The sequence below is a fragment of the Electrophorus electricus genome, chromosome 16, assembly GCF_013358815.1.
Source record: "Electrophorus electricus isolate fEleEle1 chromosome 16, fEleEle1.pri, whole genome shotgun sequence".
Taxonomy (NCBI): Eukaryota; Metazoa; Chordata; class Actinopteri; order Gymnotiformes; family Gymnotidae; genus Electrophorus; species Electrophorus electricus.
This window is the reverse complement of record NC_049550.1, coordinates 15903731-15924795: the sequence shown is the minus strand read 5'-3', so window position 1 is coordinate 15924795 and position 21065 is coordinate 15903731. Positions and strand designations below refer to the sequence as shown.

Sequence of the window (21065 nt, the reverse complement as noted above, 5' to 3'; positions counted from 1 at the left end):
ACAGTGAGTAGAGCAGGGGGCTTAGGACACAACCCTGAGGAGCTCCAGTGCTGAGGGTGAGGGTGGATGAGACACAGTTGCCCACCCGTACTGATTGTGGTCTGTCTGTTAGGAAGTTGGAGATCCAGTCACACAGGGATGTATGCAGTCCTAGATCCTCCAACTTAGTAGTGAGTAGGGAGGGGATGATGGTGTTAAATGCTGAACTGTAGTCTACAAACAGCATTTTAACATAATTACCCCTCCATTTGTCCAAGTGGGTCAGTGTGGTGTGGAGCAGATGTACAATTGCATCATCAGTGGAGCTGATGTGGCGGTATGCAAACTGCAGTGGGTCCATGGAGGCTGGCAGTGTAGGAAAGTGTGAGGAAAAGACACTCAGAGTAAGTGTGGGGAGAAGACAACACTCAGGGTAAGTGTGAGGAGGAGAAGTGTAAATATTTGTAGGTATTCAGATCTCCTTACTCAACTTGTGGAGCTGGCAGCACTGCACTGTTTAAAACTCTCAAAGGAACGTTTGCCAGTGAGCTGTTTCTGCACACAGGACTCTCAGTAATAATATAATAATATACATGTATCATGTATGTAAATGTTATTCTGTTTGTTCTGTTTTTGTGGCAGTGGAATTTACCTGATGAGTTCAGGAGGAAACAGTGTCATCTGGTGGAAATAATATGCTTTTTATATTAATATGCTTTCTGATATATTAAAGGTTTTCATTTGTAAAAAACCTTTTAACAGCTACAAGAAATTGTCCAAGTGGATCTAATAACAGGGTGTCTAGGACAGACTGTAACAAGAAATTATGTGAAACGTATGCCTACTGTATGTGTATGTGTGTGCATGCGCATATATATGTGTGTGTGTGTGTGTGTGTGTGTGTGTGTGTGTGTGTCTGTGTGTGTGTGTGTGTGTGTGTGTGTGTGTGTGTCTGTGTGTGTTTGCTTCTGAATTAAAGAAAAATGACAAAGTGAGGGAAAATAGGAGAAGGTGACTGTATATTTAAAACTCTGTATAATACAAAACACTTCCCTCAGTCCTTAGTTATTCCAAAATCACAGACAGACACACCCAGTTCAGCGCAAATGGCAGCCACACCCTACTCCTGCTGAACTGACCAGAGCATATTTACAAGGGAGTCTGTTGTAACAGGTACCACTTTAGGCCTTTTAAAAAACAACATCACTGTGTCAGGGCAAACTACAGGTTTATTAATATAATTTAACAACCGTAAAGTAAAATACAATGAGCAGAAAATCTGGTTCTGCATTTCAGGCACAAAGGACTTCACTGACATTTAACGTAGCCACCATCACACATGTGCATAAATCACTTCAATACAATTGATGATAAACTAAAATATTTCCACACCATGGCTAATAAATAAAATAAAATAAAATAAAATAAAATTCTACATCACAAAAGTTTTTTCTTTGATCACTACCTATGATCTTGTATGCTCTCAGTTTATAATTGTATGAGTCAAGCCTTCTGACATTATTTATTCAACTGGATTAATATACGTATATCCATTTGAATATGAATAATGAATCCATATGAACAATATTTTATTGTAAATACATTTTCTGATAAATTATAATAATATAAATTATGAATGAATAAGATTACTACTTCCATTTCCTCACATACTATGCATTACTGTGGCATCAATGTTATAAATTAGATCAAATTGTTATTATTTATCATCTGAGTAAATGCTTGAATATAGGTAAAAAAAAACATTCTATAAAAACAGGAATTTACAGGAGTTTACTGGGCAAGGTAAGTTCAGTCAGGTGATTTCTGAACATTAGTAAAAAATAAATAACTTAAAATTTCCTCTCTCGATAACTTGAGTGGATTCAAATGTGTTACAGATCTGTAGGAGCTTGACTCATGTACATTTTATTCATTAGAAATTAGGTGGCTTCTACATTCTGACTGCAGGGTAAGTTCAAACCATCGCCAGACTACAACAGTTAGAAAAGTCACAGTCACAAATACAAAAAGAGTATTAGAAATATAAAGACTGAGAAGCAGACAGAGAAAAGCGTACATAGAGAGAGACGAAACCTGACAGTGATGATTAGACAGAAAAACTGACAGTGTAACATGGAGTGCTAGGGAGGCAGATGCATTTGCTGAAGAGAGTGAAATTTAGTAGGGGCAAATGCAAGATGAAGGTCAATATCACACTCCAAGGTCAGACAACACAGAGAGCCCAGGCATACATAGTACACAAGCAGCAGTATGAACTAAACAAGCGAACACATAACAGGCTAGGAATACAGTTACCACAGGTAGAGAAACCACATACAAGGAATAGATTAACAAAGACCAGCAACAAGACTGGAAAAAACACAGGGCATATATACACAAGTAGAAGTGAGAACTCACAAGAAACAGGTGATTTAAATGAGACAGCAAAAACCAAAACAAGGACCGGAACAGGAACGGAGAAAATGAAACAATGAAAAAAGACGATGGAGGTAGATGGTAGGAAGGGGCCAATCATGACAGACAGACGACAGGAAGAGTAAACACTGAATCATTCATTGTGCTCACACCATTCAGACGTGGAGTAACTGAGGAAAAAACACACAAGTAAAACCTCATTTTACTGTGTTATTTTTCCCCAGAAACACATGATACATTATTAGGGTATACAGTCTATGGTGACAAGCCTGTTGTACTCAGAGATGAAATGTGTAGACATACTCGTACTGCAGCTGCAGTGATGCTCACTGAACTCTAGATGGCAGTACTGGTATGCTGTACTGTGGCATGGACCTTTGACTAAGTGGGAATATCTTAACCTCCTCCCCTTCCCCTAGGGGGTACAGTCCCCCAGGGGACTGTGGTTTCTGATTGAGAGTAAGCTTTGCATAAATTGGCTCCTGTTTTTCATAGGTATGTGAGTGATTTGATTGTACAAAGCTGGTTCCTGTCTGTAAAGAGTCCTTGGGTTTGAGAAAGGTACTATATAAATGTGTCAGATAAGTGAAAGTTTGAAGTTTGGATACATTAAACTCTACTGGGTAAAATTGATACAGGTCAGAGGGGACCCGACAGAGGACCCAATTTAGCAATGCCAGTGTGCAGAAAACCTTCTTACCACAAGAGCAGCAGAGCATACAACTGTGGAACCAGCTACCGATAACTGTACAGCTCCTTATTTGTGACAATGTGTCAAAAAAAAACATGAGACTTTTTAACCTCAGTGGAGATAAACAAGTAAATAAGCTGAGTGCATCATTACTGCAGGCTGTTTTAGAGAAGTTGCACAGCATCTGTGAAAGCATCTGAGAACTCAGTGTATGACATAACAACACAGATACGGACAATGCAGTTGCTGTGTTGGTCTAATGTGCAGTATTTGTTCTGGTTGCTCTACTTATTAGATCAACATGAAATACAGAGCAAAATGTTTAAAATGCAAAATAAAGTTGAAAATAAAATGTTCCCACCTAGCGCTTTTAACCTGAACAAGATGAGCCTGGAGTTGGAGGTTTTATGCAAGAACTTTGCAGCTCGTTGTGATGCAAATAAAACATGAAACTTTTAATCTACATGGAAACAAACAAACCAACCTACAAATAGAGAAGTTGCAGTAATGGAGAAGTTGCAGCAATTGTGACAGCCTCTGAGAACTCAATGTTTGACATAGCAGCACAGGCACAGACAATACAGTTGCTGCCTGTGATTTAATGTAAAGTATTAGTTCTGGCTGTTATATATTGAAACGGTTGATATTGAAATAATGACACACACAGGAAAAGGTGCAGGGAGGTTTAGAAATGAGTCTGAGAAAAAGAAAAAGGAAGTGGCAGGAGCTCACTGTGGGTTTTTTGTTTTTCTGAACATGCATATTGTTTATAAAACACCTGGACAAAACATGTCCAAGACTTCCTTCACATCATTGTTTAACATCAGTGTGTTCACCACTGTGTGTGAGGTCACATTAGGACTTAGGTGATGGCTCTCCAGATATATACTACAACTGATCTTGGACTACGCCACACTCTCAGTGAACTCAGTTCAGTCACACTCTGAAAGAAAGATAAAAAGAGAGAAAAGAGAAAGAAATGAGAAATCCAAAGACAGAGAGAAAAGCTCTGAAAAAATGAGAGAGAATAGAGGCGGTGATTGGTTACACACACCACTTTAAGCAGTGATGAGAACTGAAGGGGGAAGTGTCAGACTATGAGACAGTTCTCACAGAACTCTCACCACCCAGTTCAACATGTGGACACTTATACTCGTCTTGTCCAGTCTATTCCCAGGTGAGTTCCATTTACTGCTCACTATCATCAGACAGGTTCAGCACATTATTAGTTTACCTGCCACACAGAGAGGGACTTGGTAGTGAAGTGAATAGTCATAACAGTGGATCTTCTGCATGTTCTGTACATTACTAACACAATGATTTATTTTACAGCTGTAACTGCTGCTGTAACTACAGTAACTGGATACAAGGGCCGTTCAGTTCAGATCAGATGCCCCTATAAGTCTGGATATGAAACCCACTTGAAGTACCTCTGCAGAGGAGAGTGTTATACTTTCCAGACTAAAAACATCCCTGTTGATTCTAAAACTGCTAAAGATGAGAGATTCTCTCTGAATGATGACACAGCAGCCAGAGTCTTCACTGTCACCATCACTGATCTGAGATCAGAGGATGGAGGAAAATACTGGTGTGCGACACAGCAGAAAGTGCGTGATCACTACACAGAGTTTCTGTTAGTGGTTAAAGTGGGTGAGTGATGAGCAGATAAGGACAATTATGATGATGATGATGATGATGATGATGATGATGATGATGATGATGATTAACTGAGGCAGTTATGTGATGTTGGGATTTATAATACAAAATATACAAATGTTCAACATAAAAAGCATGATTTTTTCAAGTTCATAAATGTATTTTGTATTTGTCCTGTCCTGTATTTATTATTGTTTATTTAATGTTTATTTAATGACATTTTTGCACTATATTGTACTGTTTGCACTTGAGTAGCATGTTGTCTGTTGCACTGTTGTTTTGTGTTGCACCATGGTCCTGGAGGAACATTGTCTCATTTTTGTTGTGTACTTGTATATAGCTGAAATGACAATAAAACCTCTTTGAACTTTGAACTTTGAACTTGAATAAAGTAAAATACAATGAGTGGAAAATCTGGTTCTGCATTTCAAGCACAAAGGGCTTCACTGACATTTAACGTGGTCACCATCACATATGTGCATAAATCACTTCGTCAATACAATTCATGATATTTTAGCTTATTTCCACACCACGCCTAATAAATCCCTGCCATAAAATTCATTGCACTCACACCATTCAGATGAGGAAAAACACACAAGTAAAACCTCATTTTACTGTGTGATTATTTTTCCTCAGAAACACATGATAAGTTATTAGGCTATACAGTCTATGCTGACAAACCTGTTGCACTCAGAGATTAAGTGGGTAGACATACTCTACTGCAGCTGTACTCGTACTGCAGCTGCAGTGATGCTCACTGAACTCTAGATGGCAGTACTGGTATGCTGTACTGTAGCATGGACCTTTGACTAACTGGGAATATCTTAACCTCTTCCCTTCCTCTAGGGGGTACAGTCCCTGCTTCTCATAGGTGTGTGAGTGATTTGATTGTAACATGCTGGTTTCTGTCTGTAAAGAGTCCTTGTGTTGAGAAAGGTACTATATAAATGTGTCAGATAAGTGAAAGTTTGAAGTTTGGATACATTAAACTCTACTGGGTAAAATTGCTACAGGGGAATGGGGACCAGACAGAGGGCCCAATTTAGCAATGCCAGGTTGCATAAAATGTTTTTACCACTAAATGGCACAGTGGTGCAGCAGAGTGTACAACTGTGGAACCAGCTACCAATAACTGTACAGCTCTTTGTTTGTGACAATGTGTCAAACAAAACATGAATCTTTTTTAACCTAAATGGAAACAAACAAATACATAAGATTAGTTCGTCATTACGGCAGACTATTTAGGACAGACAGCATCTGAGACCTTAGTCTTTGTCATAGCAACACAGACACATACAATACAGTTGCTGCTTTGGTCTGATGTACAGTAAAGCAAAAAGTCTAAAGTAAAGGAAAGCACAACAGTATATATATGAAATAATGACACACACAGGAAAAGGTGCAGGGAGGTTTAGAAATGAGTCTGAGAAAAAGAAAAAGGAAGTGGCAGGAGCTCACTGTGGGTTTTTTGTTTTTCTGAACATGCATATTGTTTATAAAACACCTGGACAAAACATGTCCAAGACTTCCTTCACATCATTGTTTAACATCAGTGTGTTCACCACTGTGTGTGAGGTCACATTAGGACTTAGGTGATGGCTCTCCAGATATATACTACACCTGATCTTGGACTACGCCACACTCTCAGTGAACTCAGTTCAGTCACACTCTGAAAGAAAGATAGAAAGAGAGAAAAGAGAAAGAAATGAGAAATCCAAAGACAGAGAGAAGAGCTCTGAAAAAATGAGAGAGAATAGAGGCGGTGATTGGTTACACACACCACTTTAAGCAGTGATGAGAACTGAAGGGGGAAGTGTCAGACTATGAGACAGTTCTCACAGAACTCTCACCACCCAGTTCAACATGTGGACACTTATACTCGTCTTGTCCAGTCTATTCCCAGGTGAGTTCCATTTACTGCTCACTTTATCATCAGACAGGTTCAGCACATTATTAGTTTACCTGCCACACAGAGAGGGACTTGGTAGTGAAGTGAATAGTCATAACAGTGGATCTTCTGCATGTTCTGTACATTACTAACACAATGATTTATTTTACAGCTGTAACTGCTGCTGTAACTACAGTAACTGGATACAAGGGCCGTTCAGTTCAGATCAGATGCCCCTATAAGTCTGGATATGAAACCCACATGAAGTACCTCTGCAGAGGAGAATGTTATACTTTCCAGACTAAAGACATCCCTGTTGATTCTAAAACTGCTAAAGACGAGAGATTCTCTCTGAATGATGACACAGCAGCCAGAGTCTTCACTGTCACCATCACTGATCTGAGATCAGAGGATGGAGGAAAATACTGGTGTGCAACACAGCAGAAAGTGCGTGATCACTACACAGAGATTCTGTTAGTGGTTAAAGTGGGTGAGTGATGAGCAGATAACGACAATTATGATGATGGTGATGATGATGATGATGATGATGATTAACTGAGGCAATTATGTGAAGTTGGGATTTATAATACAAAATATACAAATGTTCAACATAAAAAGCATGATTTTTGTGTACTGAAAATGAGATGATAGATTTGTTGATAGATAAGTTTGTTTCTGTCTTTCAGACACATCTATGAATGTTACTGTCTCACACTCCACCCACACCCCTCCAACACCTGATCTCAGCACATCAGTAAATACTGACTCCACATGGTCAACTGGAGGTAGGCAGAGGTAGAGGGAGAGAGACATCTATCTATCTACATGCCTAAAAAGGGGTTTGCACATCTCCTTTGCTATATCTTGATCATATGGTTTATAATGTTCCACTGTTCTTTTTCCAGCTCACACAGTAAATGATGTAAACCTCCAAAGCAACAGTCCCTCACTCCATGGTATGTACCATTGTCAGGATGAACAGGCAGCAGTTGAGTCGAGTGTATTTTCAGTAAAACAAAAGATTTACTGATAAAAGCTCACAGACCAGGAGGACATTACAGAAAACAAAGTAATAAACAGGCAATGATTAAAACTATTACAGATATCCATGTTAACTCTCAGTCTGGAAAAGCAAAGAGCGTCTAAGATCCACCAGTTAATGTACTGGACTAGTGAGCAGAAGGTTGCTGTTTCAAGCCCCAACATTGCTAGCTTACCACTGTTGGGCCCCTGAGCAAGGCCACTCTCACTTGCACATGTACTTGTTCCCTGTAAGGTTTTCTTTTTTTGAATAAACACTAACATTAAATGCTGTAGAAAATTATCTCTGGATAATGTCACAGTAGACAGAGTCTTCACTGTTACCATCACTGATCTGAGATCAGAGGATGGAGGAACATACTGGTGAGTGACAGTGTAAACACTGCTTGACCAATACACAGAAAGTGATTAAAAGTGGTCAGTGTAGGATAGAGGACACTAAATGTTACTATTAGAATATATAAATAGTCTTAAACACTGATACTATCCTGCTAAATAGTACCTCAACAGGAATATAGAAATATAATCAAATAATCACTGTGGATATGAATAGCTTCACATGGACCAATTAGTCAAGTAGTTTAACTTGTTCATATATGTTGGGCTGCTTTTATACACTTTGAGTTTAGCAGTTCTTTAATATGAGAGAGAGAGACAGAAATAATGAGAGAGAAAACAAGCACAGCACCACCATAGAACAGAGAGAGACACAGGAAGTGTTGCCATGGTTACATATGAGTTTGAACCATGCAAATCACCACTGCGGGTTAGAGTGTGAAGAGCTTCTGTTTTCTATAACTGTCATGTCTCCTGTACAGCTGCGATGTTTGTCCTTAGCATTTTGCAGTAGCATTCACTTCTTTAAAATGAACCCTCTGTAAAAATGGCTTTCTGCCGGCAGTTATCTGTGATTCATACAGGATCATTAGCTAAATGTAATAATTGTTTTCCACTGACAAACTTTTTTTTTTTTAATCTGGCTGCCTGAACATGGTTGTGAACAAGCAAACTCTAAATAAGATTTTAGTAACACTGGATTTTTGAGAAACTTAATGTTTCAGCTGTAATGTCATCTTTTAATACTTCCAGCTGCATCTATATGAAATAATTAAAATTAAATTCCAAGATGATTGGAATGTATCCACTTGTATATTTCCTGGAAACCGTTAGAGTGTAATCTCACTGGTGTAGATTCCTGTGAGCTGTTCCTGGGCCATTTTAGTGGATAGCAAACTACACTCTATTACCTAGGAAGATATGCTTCTTTGAAACACAAAACTCACCACAAACGTATAGAAACGGAATTAATTATGGTAAAGAGTAAAAGCTAAAAACCTCTCTGTCGGTTTAGATGGCAGGCAGGGCCGTGAACGACATCACTACAGGGACGTGACACACCAGGCCTGGCTCAAACCACATTATCTCACTCTATGATATCACACATCCCTGTCACCTCTCCCTCACACACTCATTCCTACACACTTTACACACACAGTATAACAGCACAGCATACATGTACATCACTACCTCTGTTGCATCTGCATGTCTACAACTATTACCCCAGGCTTACTGCTAGAGGACCCCCCCCCCCAAAAAAAAAAAATAAATAAATAAAATAAATAAATGAATGAATAAATAAATAAATAAATAGATAGATACACGGTTAATATTATCAGCAACCAAACTGGTCCAAAACCCGATAAAGCCTGTACAGCCAGTGGTCCAGTGACACATACCCAAGGTCATAAATGTATCTATAAAGGCCTGTACCCACAATGTATGTGAAAGGCTTCCAGACCATGTGTATTTTGTGTTGTGGAATTAGAGAAGATTCTGACTTGCTATGACCACAAAACATGACATGTAGTTACACTGAATTAGATCAGTTCTATTTTCTCTAAGGACAAACTAGCAGAAATAGCAGTATTGCATGCACATATGATTTCATGTAAATTCTATGTAGTATATGTGGCCCCTGTTGTTCTACCAGAGACTGAGATCTGCTCTCCTCTCTAATGCTTTACTAGGATCCTTCATTCCCTTATTTGTGGTTTTGGTCATAATAACAATCATTCTTCTGGTGTGTGTAATAATGCTGGGAAAGATAAAGAAAAAGAAGAAGACATCAAAAGGTAGGAAACAGAGAGAGAGAGAGAGAGAGAGAGAGAGAGAGAGAGAGAGAGAGAGAGAGAGAGAGATTCCACATAATCACTAATTATGTTAAATATCTTTGACATTTAACTGCTTGTACTAAAGAAATTGCCATTTTTAGATGTAACAGTGTGCATCTGCTCCACTTTCATTCATATGAAATGGGGTTTATTAGGCCCCAGTGTGTCTAACAGTGACAGCCTGTTGCTGCCCATACTCATTTATCATTGATTAACTTATGTTTATCTTTAAATTGATTAACCGTTACAACATATTTGTCATTAATTAATTTGGGGTTTATTGTCAACATTCTCTCAGCCTCACCCCAAACCCAGTGTCTGCATGACTCCTCTCACAGCCATGGGGTGAGTCCTGGTCACACTTGAAACAGATATTCACCACATTCACGAGTGAATTGTGCACTATGTTGTATAAGATTGTGATGCATTTCCTACCTACTTGATATAAGTGAGCAAATATAAATATGTACCACAAGTAATTAAGGAACATCTTAATAACAATTATGTTCTGGAAGCTGAGTGAATTTATTAAGAAATTATCTATAAATATAAATGTCTAAATAGATAGTCCCTTTAAAGGTATCTCAGTAAATCACTCTTATTAGCTTGTCTTGTGCACTAACTTATACTCCATGTCAGACCTGCTGCTCTTGACACCATCTAATGTTCAAACTCTGAATGGTCTTGAAAGAACAGACAGCATTTACATTTAGCTTTATCCAAGGCAATTTACAGTTATGATTGAGTACAACTTGAGGGTTAAGGGCCTTGTTCAGGGGCCCAAGAGTGCCAACTTGGCAGGAGTGGGGCTTGAACTAAAAATTAAAAACAAACAAAAAAATAATATTGTATATGTACTATTGTATATGTAAATTTGAGAGTCCTGCATAATATCTTAGCTATTCCCAGGACTGCACACTTCTGGACCGAGATCTCGGATGTTGTTCCTGGGATCTGTTGGAGCCAGTCTCGCAGTTTTGGGGTCACAGCCCCTAGTGCTCCGATTACCACGGGAACCACTGTTGCCTTCACCCTCCAGCTCTTTCTTCTGCACTTCAGCATTTCTCCATATCAGACACTTCCACTACCTGCCAGTGGTACATATTGTACATAATCTCCTCCCAGTCAAACATGCTCTGCAGCATCTGTGTCTTCTACACTCAAATAGTGGCTCAGCACCTTTGCTTAGAATAACTAGTTAGTGCTTTATGACTTTTGAGTGATACACAGGCTGACTAAGCAGTGAGCAGTGTGTAGGTGAACTGCTAAGTAAAGTAAGCAAGTAACTACACTGCCAGAGCTGATGTAAGATAATCTGCTCTTGGCCAAACAAACTGATTCATGTATTGTAGGTTCAGTAGGAAAACAAAACAAAAAAAAAAAACTTACTTTTGAAATATATACTAACTTATGATAAACTTTTAGATTTGTAATATATACTAAACCATTATAATAAATATGAAATTTGGCTCCACCCATACCCAACAGTAGACTATTACTGGTCAGTGCATCCAACCTCTGAACAGGTAAATCACAAGCAAAGGCATCACCTATGACTCCCTTAGGAAATCCACAGCTATCCAAATATTGTATAACTATAAAACCCATATAACTTAATAACAATATCACTCTGTTTGTTAAAATGTTTAAGTGCAGAGTACTACTCATTTGGTAGATTAATTATTTAGTTGGTTTATTGAAATGTATGTTACCAATAACCTTTTTGCAGATATTAATAAATAGTCGCTATTAAATATGATTATATAGCCAAATATTAAATGCCAGTAATGGACTTACATTCATTAGTAGGAGGCTTTGTACGTACAAATTTTAAGTCTTTTGATAGTATAGATTTCTCCAGACAATTTGATTCTAAAGCACTGGGTGCTCCCTGCCGAACCTGTAATCCCACCAATCACATCCCACTTCCTCGTTCAAGACCTCCTGATTACTATTCATGTGCACATGTTTGCTGTTTCTGTGTGTGTGTGTGTGTGTGTATATCAGCCTTTGTCAGTTCATGCTCTGTGAAGTATCACCAAGGTTTACTCAATGGGTACTGAGAGTTTTCTCTGTTTTTGCCTTTCCTGTGTGCTGACCTGTTTTTGTTCTTTGACTCTGGTCCCTCTCTGATGTTTTTGTCACTGCTCTTTTGTGTATTGTGTGTCCCTCAACCTGTTGCTGATGTGTGACTGTTTTATGACCATGTTTTTGGAAGCCCCGTTTGTTTACACCCACTGCGTTTGTATTTTACTGCATGTATCAGATCCAGTTCTGTAGCATTTACACTGGGGATGGTGACAACTTTATTGTGGTTTAAATAGGCAGGAGGAACAAGTAGTTCTACTGTTTTCATCTCTTTTCAAATAAAAAAATATTTATCTACACTCACAGAGTTTTATAAATGCATGGAAAGAATGGTATGACTTAAAGATCAACTCTTTCTGACAAACTGATATCACCTCCTAACACTTCAGAAGCACTTTTCTAGCATAGCTGATGAAGGATCTCTGTCTGAAACTTCCTTTTTCTGGAAACCTTGAGTACTTCACTGCAATTTTGACTACTTCTACATATTTTACTACAGTACACTGCAGTTACTCCCGGAAGGCTTCAGATATATATGTGTGTATATAAGAGGGAATATACAGAAAAAAAAACCAATATATTGTTGCTAAATTCTGTTTTCTTTTTCTCTTCACTCAGGTTCCACTTTCTGTCTGTGACAGTGAGGAGATTAAAGACACCAGAAGTCATTCTGTCTCAGACGCTGGAGCTCCTACAGCCTACTCTACTGTCAATCTACCCACAAACCCCTGTGATTCCTCCCAAACTGTTTATGCCAACACCCATTTATCCACAAACCCCTGTAATTTTTCATATGTTGTTTCTGCTACTGCTCCACTATCATCAAACTCTCCTGATCAGAACACTTACGGTATGGCTCTTTTACCCAAAATATACTCTGATTCCTCAGTGTGTGATACAAATCAGTCTGAAGGGTTGTTTGCTGAAGCTCAAACTTATGCATCAGTGAAGTTTTATAAGAATGCACACAATTTTAATGATGCTGTGACCAGGGAGACCTTCAAGGAGGACTCGTGTGAATATTCCACTGTTAATCATGTCACAGGATGGGTCTAGGCTTGCATTTTTAATTGGTTACCCTTGTATTCTTTCATGTTTTTATGAAGACTGTGTAAGGGAGAGGGGGAGGGGCTGGGGATGAGAGCTGGAAGTACAAGTCACCAGTGTGCTGCCCTGTCTGTTACCTGCAGCACTGTCAGTGGTACGGGGGCAGAGAAACAGCAGCATGTTTGTGTGAATTCTGCCTGGATCATTTGAATGCTTCTAGAAGTCACAATAAGAATCATACAATCAATCAATCAATCAATTATTTACAAGAAGATAAGGCCAGCCAGCCTGTGCTGTTCTGAGCCAGAAAGTCTGTACTGCCATTTAGAGCACAAAGTGAGTAAGTTACAATGATCACCATGGTAGAAATACATGATTCATTAGAAGCAGGGGCGATTCTAGGATTAGAGCTTTGTACATTTTAAAATTATTTTGGACCAGCATTCCCAGACTTGGGAATGACTGACTTTTTACAGCCACCACACCACAGACACACATACTGTAACTGGTGTGTGTGCATGAGCGCATGTGATCAGTGCAGCTACTGCACGGCTTCTGGGAGAACAAGGCGGGGGAAGAGTAGGAGAGAGAAAGTGGATCATATAATTCACGAGTGAAGGCACGATTGCTTTATTTTCATTGTTAATATATTATGTTTAAAGCATATACCTTCTATGGTTTTAACATTTTTTCAGAGACAAACTTCTGATCTACTTAAAGCCCACCTAAGTGGAGCATGACTGTTAAGTAAAGAAGACTGTAAATTTCCTCCTGAGAAACTAGTAGGTCACTGCAAACATCTGAACACATAAAAATGTCAGAATGACTGAGAAGATCAGGTAAAGATGATGTCTGCGCTCCCAATCTATAATTTTATGCAGTGTCCAGTAGGGGTCTTTTCTCTAGAATAACTGCAGCTGATGCTTACAGTTCTTCTTACATGCCAGACTTTCTAGTGGACTTTCCACAGCATGAGGGTCAATTATGAACAATCTGATAAATATTCTAATCAAATAACAATTATTAATAATCACTGCATATCCTGGCACTTAATATGCCAATAAAAGGGGCATACATGAGATGTTGCTATTCAGACATTATCCTGTCTTATAAACATCAGTTAAAGAGAGTGTGAGATGGATAAATGAGGGACACATGTCTCTATATGATGACAAAACAAAGCAAATCTTCACACCGACCATCAGACATGTAACAGATCAGGATTCTGGACAGCACTGGTGAGCTGAATCAGACTGGCAACATGATCATGGATATTTGATTTAATTAAAATGTGTGCAAAGTTACAGCTTTGTTTCTGTTTGAGCCAGTGTTTCATCTTTGTACTTGAAGTCATTCAGTATCTATATCTGAATTGTGATGGCCATATTTGATGTAAATGATGTAAATAAGGCATTACAATGTAAATAATGTGCTTAGAATGTTGTGCCGTACTGGCAGCAGCAGTGGGCGGGGCTAAACCCTCAGTGGCTCTATTGAACCATCATTATGTGCAAAGGGCTCTGAGGTCACGTGATGTCCACACCACTGTGGCTCAGTAGCACAAAACATCCAGGAGTTTCATTGTTCTCCACTAGATGGGGAAACACCTTTCTTTGTGCTTACAAACCACATAGTGAACAGCTCATGAGGGAAAATAATAAATAAAAGAAAAACTTTTAAAAATGTCTGTAAAATGTTCACATTTTAAATATTTGAGATTTCTGTACAACAAATTTGGGATGAGCTCTTAAAGTGGTGTTCAAGATGATTAAAATATTAAATATTCTTATTTCAGCAGTACGCTGAAAGGTGGTGACATCATGTATAAAATGTAGGAAACAACAGAAGAAATATAGTACACTGAACAAGTTATGTGAAGGAAACTGACCTAAAGAAAATACAGTGCAGCATGAAATCACCAATTACATACAGAAGATAAAGTTCAGAACATTTGAGCAGGGATGGATATTGCACTCAAGGGAATATCAAAAAATGATCAGTTGTCTCATTGACCCTGGACCATACTAATAACTCTGATAATGGATTTGCCCTTAATAAATCTCGCTCTTCTCCACATATGCGTCCTCCTTGTGATTGCTCCACATTAGATACTTGTGATCACTTCACATTAGATACAGGGTAAAATTTAGGATATTAAACCAAATTAGATATTCCTCACATTCTACCTCATATGCAAATATGAATAAGTCAGATAAATGTAGCTGCCATCAGCTGGCTAGTTAACTTGCTTACAAAGGCCAAAGACTAGTTGTCTACCGTGACTACTTTACATAAATTAACTAGGGTTTCAAACAGTTTTCTTACCAAAATAGTGAGCATTTATTATATTTATTAATAATTTTACTAAAGTAAAAGAAATCTAAGTCACATTTAAACATTCATCAGCCACCATCACTACTAAACTTGTTATTGTCTACCATTTTTTATAAATGATGTGAGTAGATTTAGTAGAATAGCTCCTCCCTTTCCGATTTTGCATTGCATTATGGGACAATAGTGTCCATCCAAACCATACACAAAAATCACTGGTTCTAAGTATGCAATTGGAATGCATCCATTAGAACCATCCAACTGTTAGAGAAAGACACTTGTAATGACAGCCTGCTCAAAACTATTTTGAAACATATTGTGTCAGCCAGCTTCAGTTGCGTGATTTGATTTGATTTTATTACAGTAGTGGAACAGACATGTGATCATGACTTACTGATCCTTATATTCTGACTTGCTGCTAATTTTCTGAAACTTTGTAGATAAAATGGTTTTACTAAACATTAATAAACATTACGATATAATTCCATAGGAACAGTAACAGTAATGTTATAACTGGGTCATGTGTATACTGTGAATTAAGGTATATGAGAGAGTAGGGAGCTGAGCTGCATAATCAATGAATTAGTGTGTCTCTGTGAGATGATCACCTATGACATAACACCTCATGTCTGCTACAGAGATACTTTTAAGGAACAAACTTTAGATTATGTGATCACTTTTTTTTTTTTTTTTTTTTTTTTTTAAACAGCACAAGATGAGCTTGGTCCCACTGTCCTGAGATCAGGACTTAGAAATCCACCAATGCTGATCTTTGGATCATACAGCACCAGCAGAACAGGTGGAACTGAGCTTTGGACTGTGTACAGGAATGTGTGGTAAAACAGTGTCAGTGATACTGACACAGTTCAATATGCTTTTACAGAATCTTGTGTTTTGCACATTAAATTTGTAGATTTCAACCTGTGTGGCATGCCCCACTGGGGGAGGGGGGGGGGCAAAACCTGCCATAGCGGGCTGTGAGATAATGAGATATTTAGATTAAACTCTCAGTACTCACATTTAATCAGCGGTGAAACTGTTCTGCAGTAAGCTTAAGCAATTAATTATTTTCCCACTAGAGGGTGCAAGAATGCATTCTTCTAGAGCAAAACGTTTGACTGATTATCTTCTCTCTGATAATGCAGGCTGCCCATCTACATCCTTTTCACATGTGGTCTAAAAAACGGACCCATGAATTGAAGAGCAGGGATAACAGTGAAGTTTGTTTTTTCTTTTGTAAGTAAAATGAAGTCCTTTGCTTGTATATAATGTGACACACATGAGCTATTTCATTGAGCTTGTCTGGAGTGTTAGTCACATTCCCACTTTGGCTCAGTGCTTCTTTCTGGAGGTCTGGGGTGGTGCAGTGTCATAGACTGAGCTTGTCTTTAGCTTTATTTGTACTTTGATGACAGCCCAAGGCTGACGGAGGATGGCAGCAGGTGACTACATTTAGTATTTTTGAAATTCACTTTTCACAGATATGCATATTTCTTATTTTGCATTATCACAAGCTATAAATAAAAACTCACTGGAACATATTTTTGCTGCCTCTTTGCAGGGGCCTTCTTTCTCAACACCTGTTTAAAAACCACATGAGCATGCAACAAAGCTGCTTTAGCCAAGAAGGTCAAGCATACTCTAAAAGAGGAAGGAAATAAATGTGTTAACCACATCTAGCTTTTTAGTTTTGTGCTGACTCTGTTCTTATCATTTGATATTTGAACATTGGTGATCACTCTTGTCACAGAACGGTAAGACTCTTTCTTTAGGTCACAACAGTATTAATGCAACATCAATAAAAATTAACAGAATAGAGATTATGGTTTAATTTCCTAGAAATTGATTGTTTAATCATGAACTAACTCAAGAAATAAAACTGAATTGAAATGAGATGACAAAAGCCAAATCTCTTCAGTAATACAGATGTGTCATCAGATCAGTCTGACTGATATTTGAAACAGTGTAAACAGAAGCAGAAATGTGATGCACTCAGCTGTGTTGTGTGCTGTTGTGTGTCTGTGCAGGTTTGTTTAATGATGTCACTCAGAACTCCTCTTCTAACTCTCACTCTCATCACTCTGTTCATGTCTCTGGGTAAGACTGCATTCTTCATCAAAATTTTATTTTTCTTTGTAAAATTTCCAAAACTGTTGAAACCTGCACAAATATTAGGAACATTCTCATATCTCATTTAACGAATTTCTGACACAATGTTCCCATTTAATGAAGTTAATTTACATTGGTTACCAAAGCCTCCCACATGCCCCACACTACTGCTACAGAGCTTGTTGAGTGCTTTGTGGTTTTTCAGTCAGTTATAGGTGTGCTGTAAGAGGATATGAACATATCCCCTCTCCTGCTCAAACTCTTACTTTCAGATGTGAGTTTACATAGCTTCATTTATATATTATAAATATATTCATTTATATATTATAAATATATTATTTATATATTTGCTTTCATACATTACTTCCATTACATAAAATCAAATGTAAAACAAATGAATAACTGATTAAACACCATACGATCTTGCACTGACAGTGAAATAATTATATTATCTTCATAATAAAAGATAAATATTACATTTAAAGTAATAATTTCTACTAATAGATCCTCCAAAGAATGTACCAGTGTCCATCACTCCCTCTGGTGAAATAGTGGAGGGTAGTTCAGTGACTCTGACCTGCAGCAGTGATGCCAACACACCTCTGCAGAGCTACAACTGGTTCAAAGAGAAAACATTATTAGGAAAAGAAAGCACATACATTATTCCTAATATCAGCTCTGAGGACAGTGGGGAATACAAGTGCAAGTCCAGTAATGAACATGGACCAAAATACTCATCTGTAATACTGAATGTTATGTGTAAGTTATTGTTTACCTTGTACAATTTGAAATTATTTTGTTTTTTAAAGGTACAATAAAGAAAATACATTCTCTGATGATTAAATCATGCCATTGTTTCCTGCTTTTTAGATCCTCCAAAGAATGTATCAGTGTCCATCAGTCCCTCTGGTGAAATAGTGGAGGGAAGTTCAGTGACTCTGACCTGCAGCAGTGATGCCAACCCACCTGTGCAGAGCTACAACTGGTTCAAGGAGAAAACATTATTAGGAAAAGAAAGCACACACATTATTCCTAATATCAGCTCTGAGGACAGTGGAGAATACAAGTGCAAGTCCAGTAACAAACATGGATCAAAATACTCATCTGTAATACTGAATGTTATGTGTAAGTTATTGTTTACTTTGTACAATTTGAAATTATGTGTTTTGTAAAGGTACAATAAAGAAAATACCTCCTCTGATGATTAAATCATGCCATTGTTTCCTGGTCTTTAGATCCTCCAAAGAATGTATCAGTGTCCATCAGTCCCTCTGGTGAAATAGTGGAGGGCAGTTCAGTGACTCTGACCTGCAGCAGTGATGCCAACCCACCTGTGCAGAGCTACACCTTGTTTAAAGAAGAAGGAACCTCACCTGTAGGATCTGGACAGAATTACAGCATCATCAACATCATGGCTGAACACACTGGACTGTACTACTGTGTAGCTCAGAATGAACATGGAGTTCTCAATGTATCTGTGACCATCAGTGTTAAGAGTAAGTGGTAAATAATTAGAGAACATAACAGTGTCCATAAACTGATGACAGACTAAGTGATGGTGATGATCCTGTTCCTTCAGGAGGTCAGAGTTTGTCTGCTGTTTGGTCTATAGTGGGAGGAGGAGCCTTTCTACTTCTCACTGTCTTCATCTGCATATACAGGCCAGTTATAATTATTAATCATTATGTACAATATGTAACTTAGCAGGTATTTCTACAATAATGAAAAAAAAAAATAATGATCTCCTTCTCGCTAATCAAAGGAAACATAGAAATCCCAGTGAAAACGATAAACATGGAACCACACAGGTAAGATGACAACTAAAATTAGTCTAGTAGCAGTCATCTCTTTTGGAATTTTTCCCTTCTTTATTGTAATTGAGCCCCACACCCACCACACCACCTCAAAAATGGAAAATATCTTTAAAACATGCATAATGTATAGAAAATATTTAGTGTGTAAAACATTAAGTATTGATTTTCTCACTCCTGCATAGTTATTTACCATCTCCATCAATGTGTCTCCCCCCAGGACGATGTTCAGTATGGCACTGTTACACCCAGCAGATCCAGACCTGTACAGGATGTTGTTCAGTACTCTACACTCAGGGTTCAGTGTGATAGTGTGACCAGCACTGACCAGCAGGGGGAGGCCCAGTATGCCATTGTTACATTCCACCATCATACTGCTGCCACTGAGTGAGTTCTGTAAGTATGACCCCTGTAATGTAAAGTTGATTAAAAAACGTTCCTTCACCTGAAGAGACAAAGGTCCCGAAAATTTTTCATGGAGGTGAAAATGCTGTCAGCATTAAGCGCAACTGCAGGCAGAACTGGGTTATTTAGGAACAGGGTTGTAGCGCCATCTGCTGGACAAAAACTGTTTTTGTAGCCCTTGTAGTTTCTTGCAATACATTAGTTAATGTATGTGACTTTGCAGTGTTGAATGTGATCATGTATATTTGTTCTTTAGGTCACCAACTCAGAAAATGGAGAAGGCCTCAGTGATCTATGGCACAGTAAGAACAGATTACACCTACAGAGGAACAGAGAGAGAGGATCGATATAAATATTAATGTGCATAATTTTTTTTTTTTCATTTTTTAAGTATATTTATCCACATATTTTTATTGGTCTTAAAGTCCAAGGAAACTCAATATTTTTAATATTTTCAAAGTTGCTCTTCTAGCCACAAACTGGACATATACTCAGTGTGTCCAAAGAATACTGTTCCAAAATTTACTAATTTACCAATTTTGTCAAATTTCTCCTTTTCTGGTGTGAAATTGGTGGTCGTAATGTGGGTATAGCTTACATAAGTTTTATCAGACACTGCATACACTAAGTTTAATTACATGAGAGGGTAGTCCATACTAATCTAAATTATTTATAGAGCGGTCCATGTAATATTACTCTTATGTTTTATCCTGAATCTCTTACTTCCAGTCAGTAAGCATGAATGAAACTTGCCCAAAATTAATTTAAGCCTTCATTATTGGGTCTCTATCATGGCTCCGGTGCACACTTGTGGGAGAGGTGCATCAAGTGTGCATAGGGGGCACTCATGAGTACTACTGTTGTGGATAATGAAATAAATGTGTTTTCCTACAGTGAAGGGAGTGAAGCTACAAGTTTGAGTAATGGGACAGACCCATGGAGTTTGTCTTTTCCGCCAGCCCCTGTATAGGGGTCACCTGGTCTCACACTTAACTCTGTAGTGTTAAATGTTAATAATAGTGTGAAGTTATAAGAGCAAAACTACCATGAGATGAGATCACAACACATGTCAGCAGTACAGAGTTTTGATGTGAAAACTTGTAATTACCACAGTTAAACATTTTGAGTATTCAAGATTTTTCTTTTTTCTTTTCACAAGTTGCATAGCTTTATGGGTAGTGATAGAGCTAATGTCATTAAACTTGAATTCTGGGTTTTTATGCTTCATATGTAAAAAAACAGTTTTGATTTAATAAACTATATTGAATTAATTTAACTATTGTGCATTTAAATATACATTAGTGATTCTAACCCAATTATGTTGCCCGTGTGTAATAAATTTACATTTTTAATACAAGTTATGTTTTTTTAATACAAGTTACGACTAACCAAGAATGTGATTTTGTGACTCA

General features: G+C 37.9%; 3 protein-coding genes across 3 annotated transcripts; all 3 read left to right on the top strand.

Moving 5' to 3' along the window:
- Nucleotides 1-4243: 4243 nt before the first annotated feature.
- LOC118242615 (CMRF35-like molecule 5) lies at nucleotides 4244-4780 on the top strand. The gene is made up of 2 exons (XM_035534591.1): nucleotides 4244-4283; nucleotides 4439-4780. Exons 1-2 carry the CDS (start codon nucleotides 4244-4246, stop codon nucleotides 4762-4764), a joined length of 366 nt encoding a protein of 121 aa, XP_035390484.1. The 3' UTR covers nucleotides 4765-4780.
- Nucleotides 4781-6625: 1845 nt separating this feature from the next.
- Nucleotides 6626-13056, top strand: LOC113568745 (CMRF35-like molecule 5). Its single transcript, XM_035534715.1, has 7 exons — nucleotides 6626-6665; nucleotides 6823-7140; nucleotides 7337-7435; nucleotides 7556-7606; nucleotides 9719-9823; nucleotides 10161-10207; nucleotides 12569-13056. Exons 1-7 carry the CDS (start codon nucleotides 6626-6628, stop codon nucleotides 13004-13006), a joined length of 1098 nt encoding a protein of 365 aa, XP_035390608.1. The 3' UTR covers nucleotides 13007-13056.
- A 763-nt stretch (nucleotides 13057-13819) lies between these two features.
- Nucleotides 13820-20438, top strand: LOC118242660 (B-cell receptor CD22-like). The gene is made up of 6 exons (XM_035534714.1): nucleotides 13820-13836; nucleotides 18336-18562; nucleotides 18673-18933; nucleotides 19017-19098; nucleotides 19504-19644; nucleotides 19910-20438. Exons 1-5 carry the CDS (start codon nucleotides 13820-13822, stop codon nucleotides 19637-19639), a joined length of 723 nt encoding a protein of 240 aa, XP_035390607.1. The 3' UTR covers nucleotides 19640-19644; nucleotides 19910-20438.
- The last annotated feature ends 627 nt before the right edge of the window (nucleotides 20439-21065 follow it).

Bases quoted from the DNA above. Each gene is read 5' to 3' on its own strand.
- LOC113568745 (XM_035534715.1), top strand. From the start codon at position 6,626: ATGTGGACACTTATACTCGTCTTGTCCAGTCTATTCCCAG. The intron at 7,436-7,555 runs GTAGGCAGAGGT...TTCTTTTTCCAG, and splicing joins CTCCACATGGTCAACTGGAG to CTCACACAGTAAATGATGTA. The intron at 10,208-12,568 runs GTGAGTCCTGGT...CTCTTCACTCAG, and splicing joins ACTCCTCTCACAGCCATGGG to GTTCCACTTTCTGTCTGTGA.
- LOC118242615 (XM_035534591.1), top strand. From the start codon at position 4,244: ATGTGGACACTTATACTCGTCTTGTCCAGTCTATTCCCAG. The intron at 4,284-4,438 runs GTGAGTTCCATT...TTTATTTTACAG, and splicing joins CTTGTCCAGTCTATTCCCAG to CTGTAACTGCTGCTGTAACT.
- LOC118242660 (XM_035534714.1), top strand. The intron at 18,563-18,672 runs GTAAGTTATTGT...CCTGGTCTTTAG, and splicing joins TGTAATACTGAATGTTATGT to ATCCTCCAAAGAATGTATCA. The intron at 18,934-19,016 runs GTAAGTGGTAAA...CTGTTCCTTCAG, and splicing joins TGTGACCATCAGTGTTAAGA to GAGGTCAGAGTTTGTCTGCT.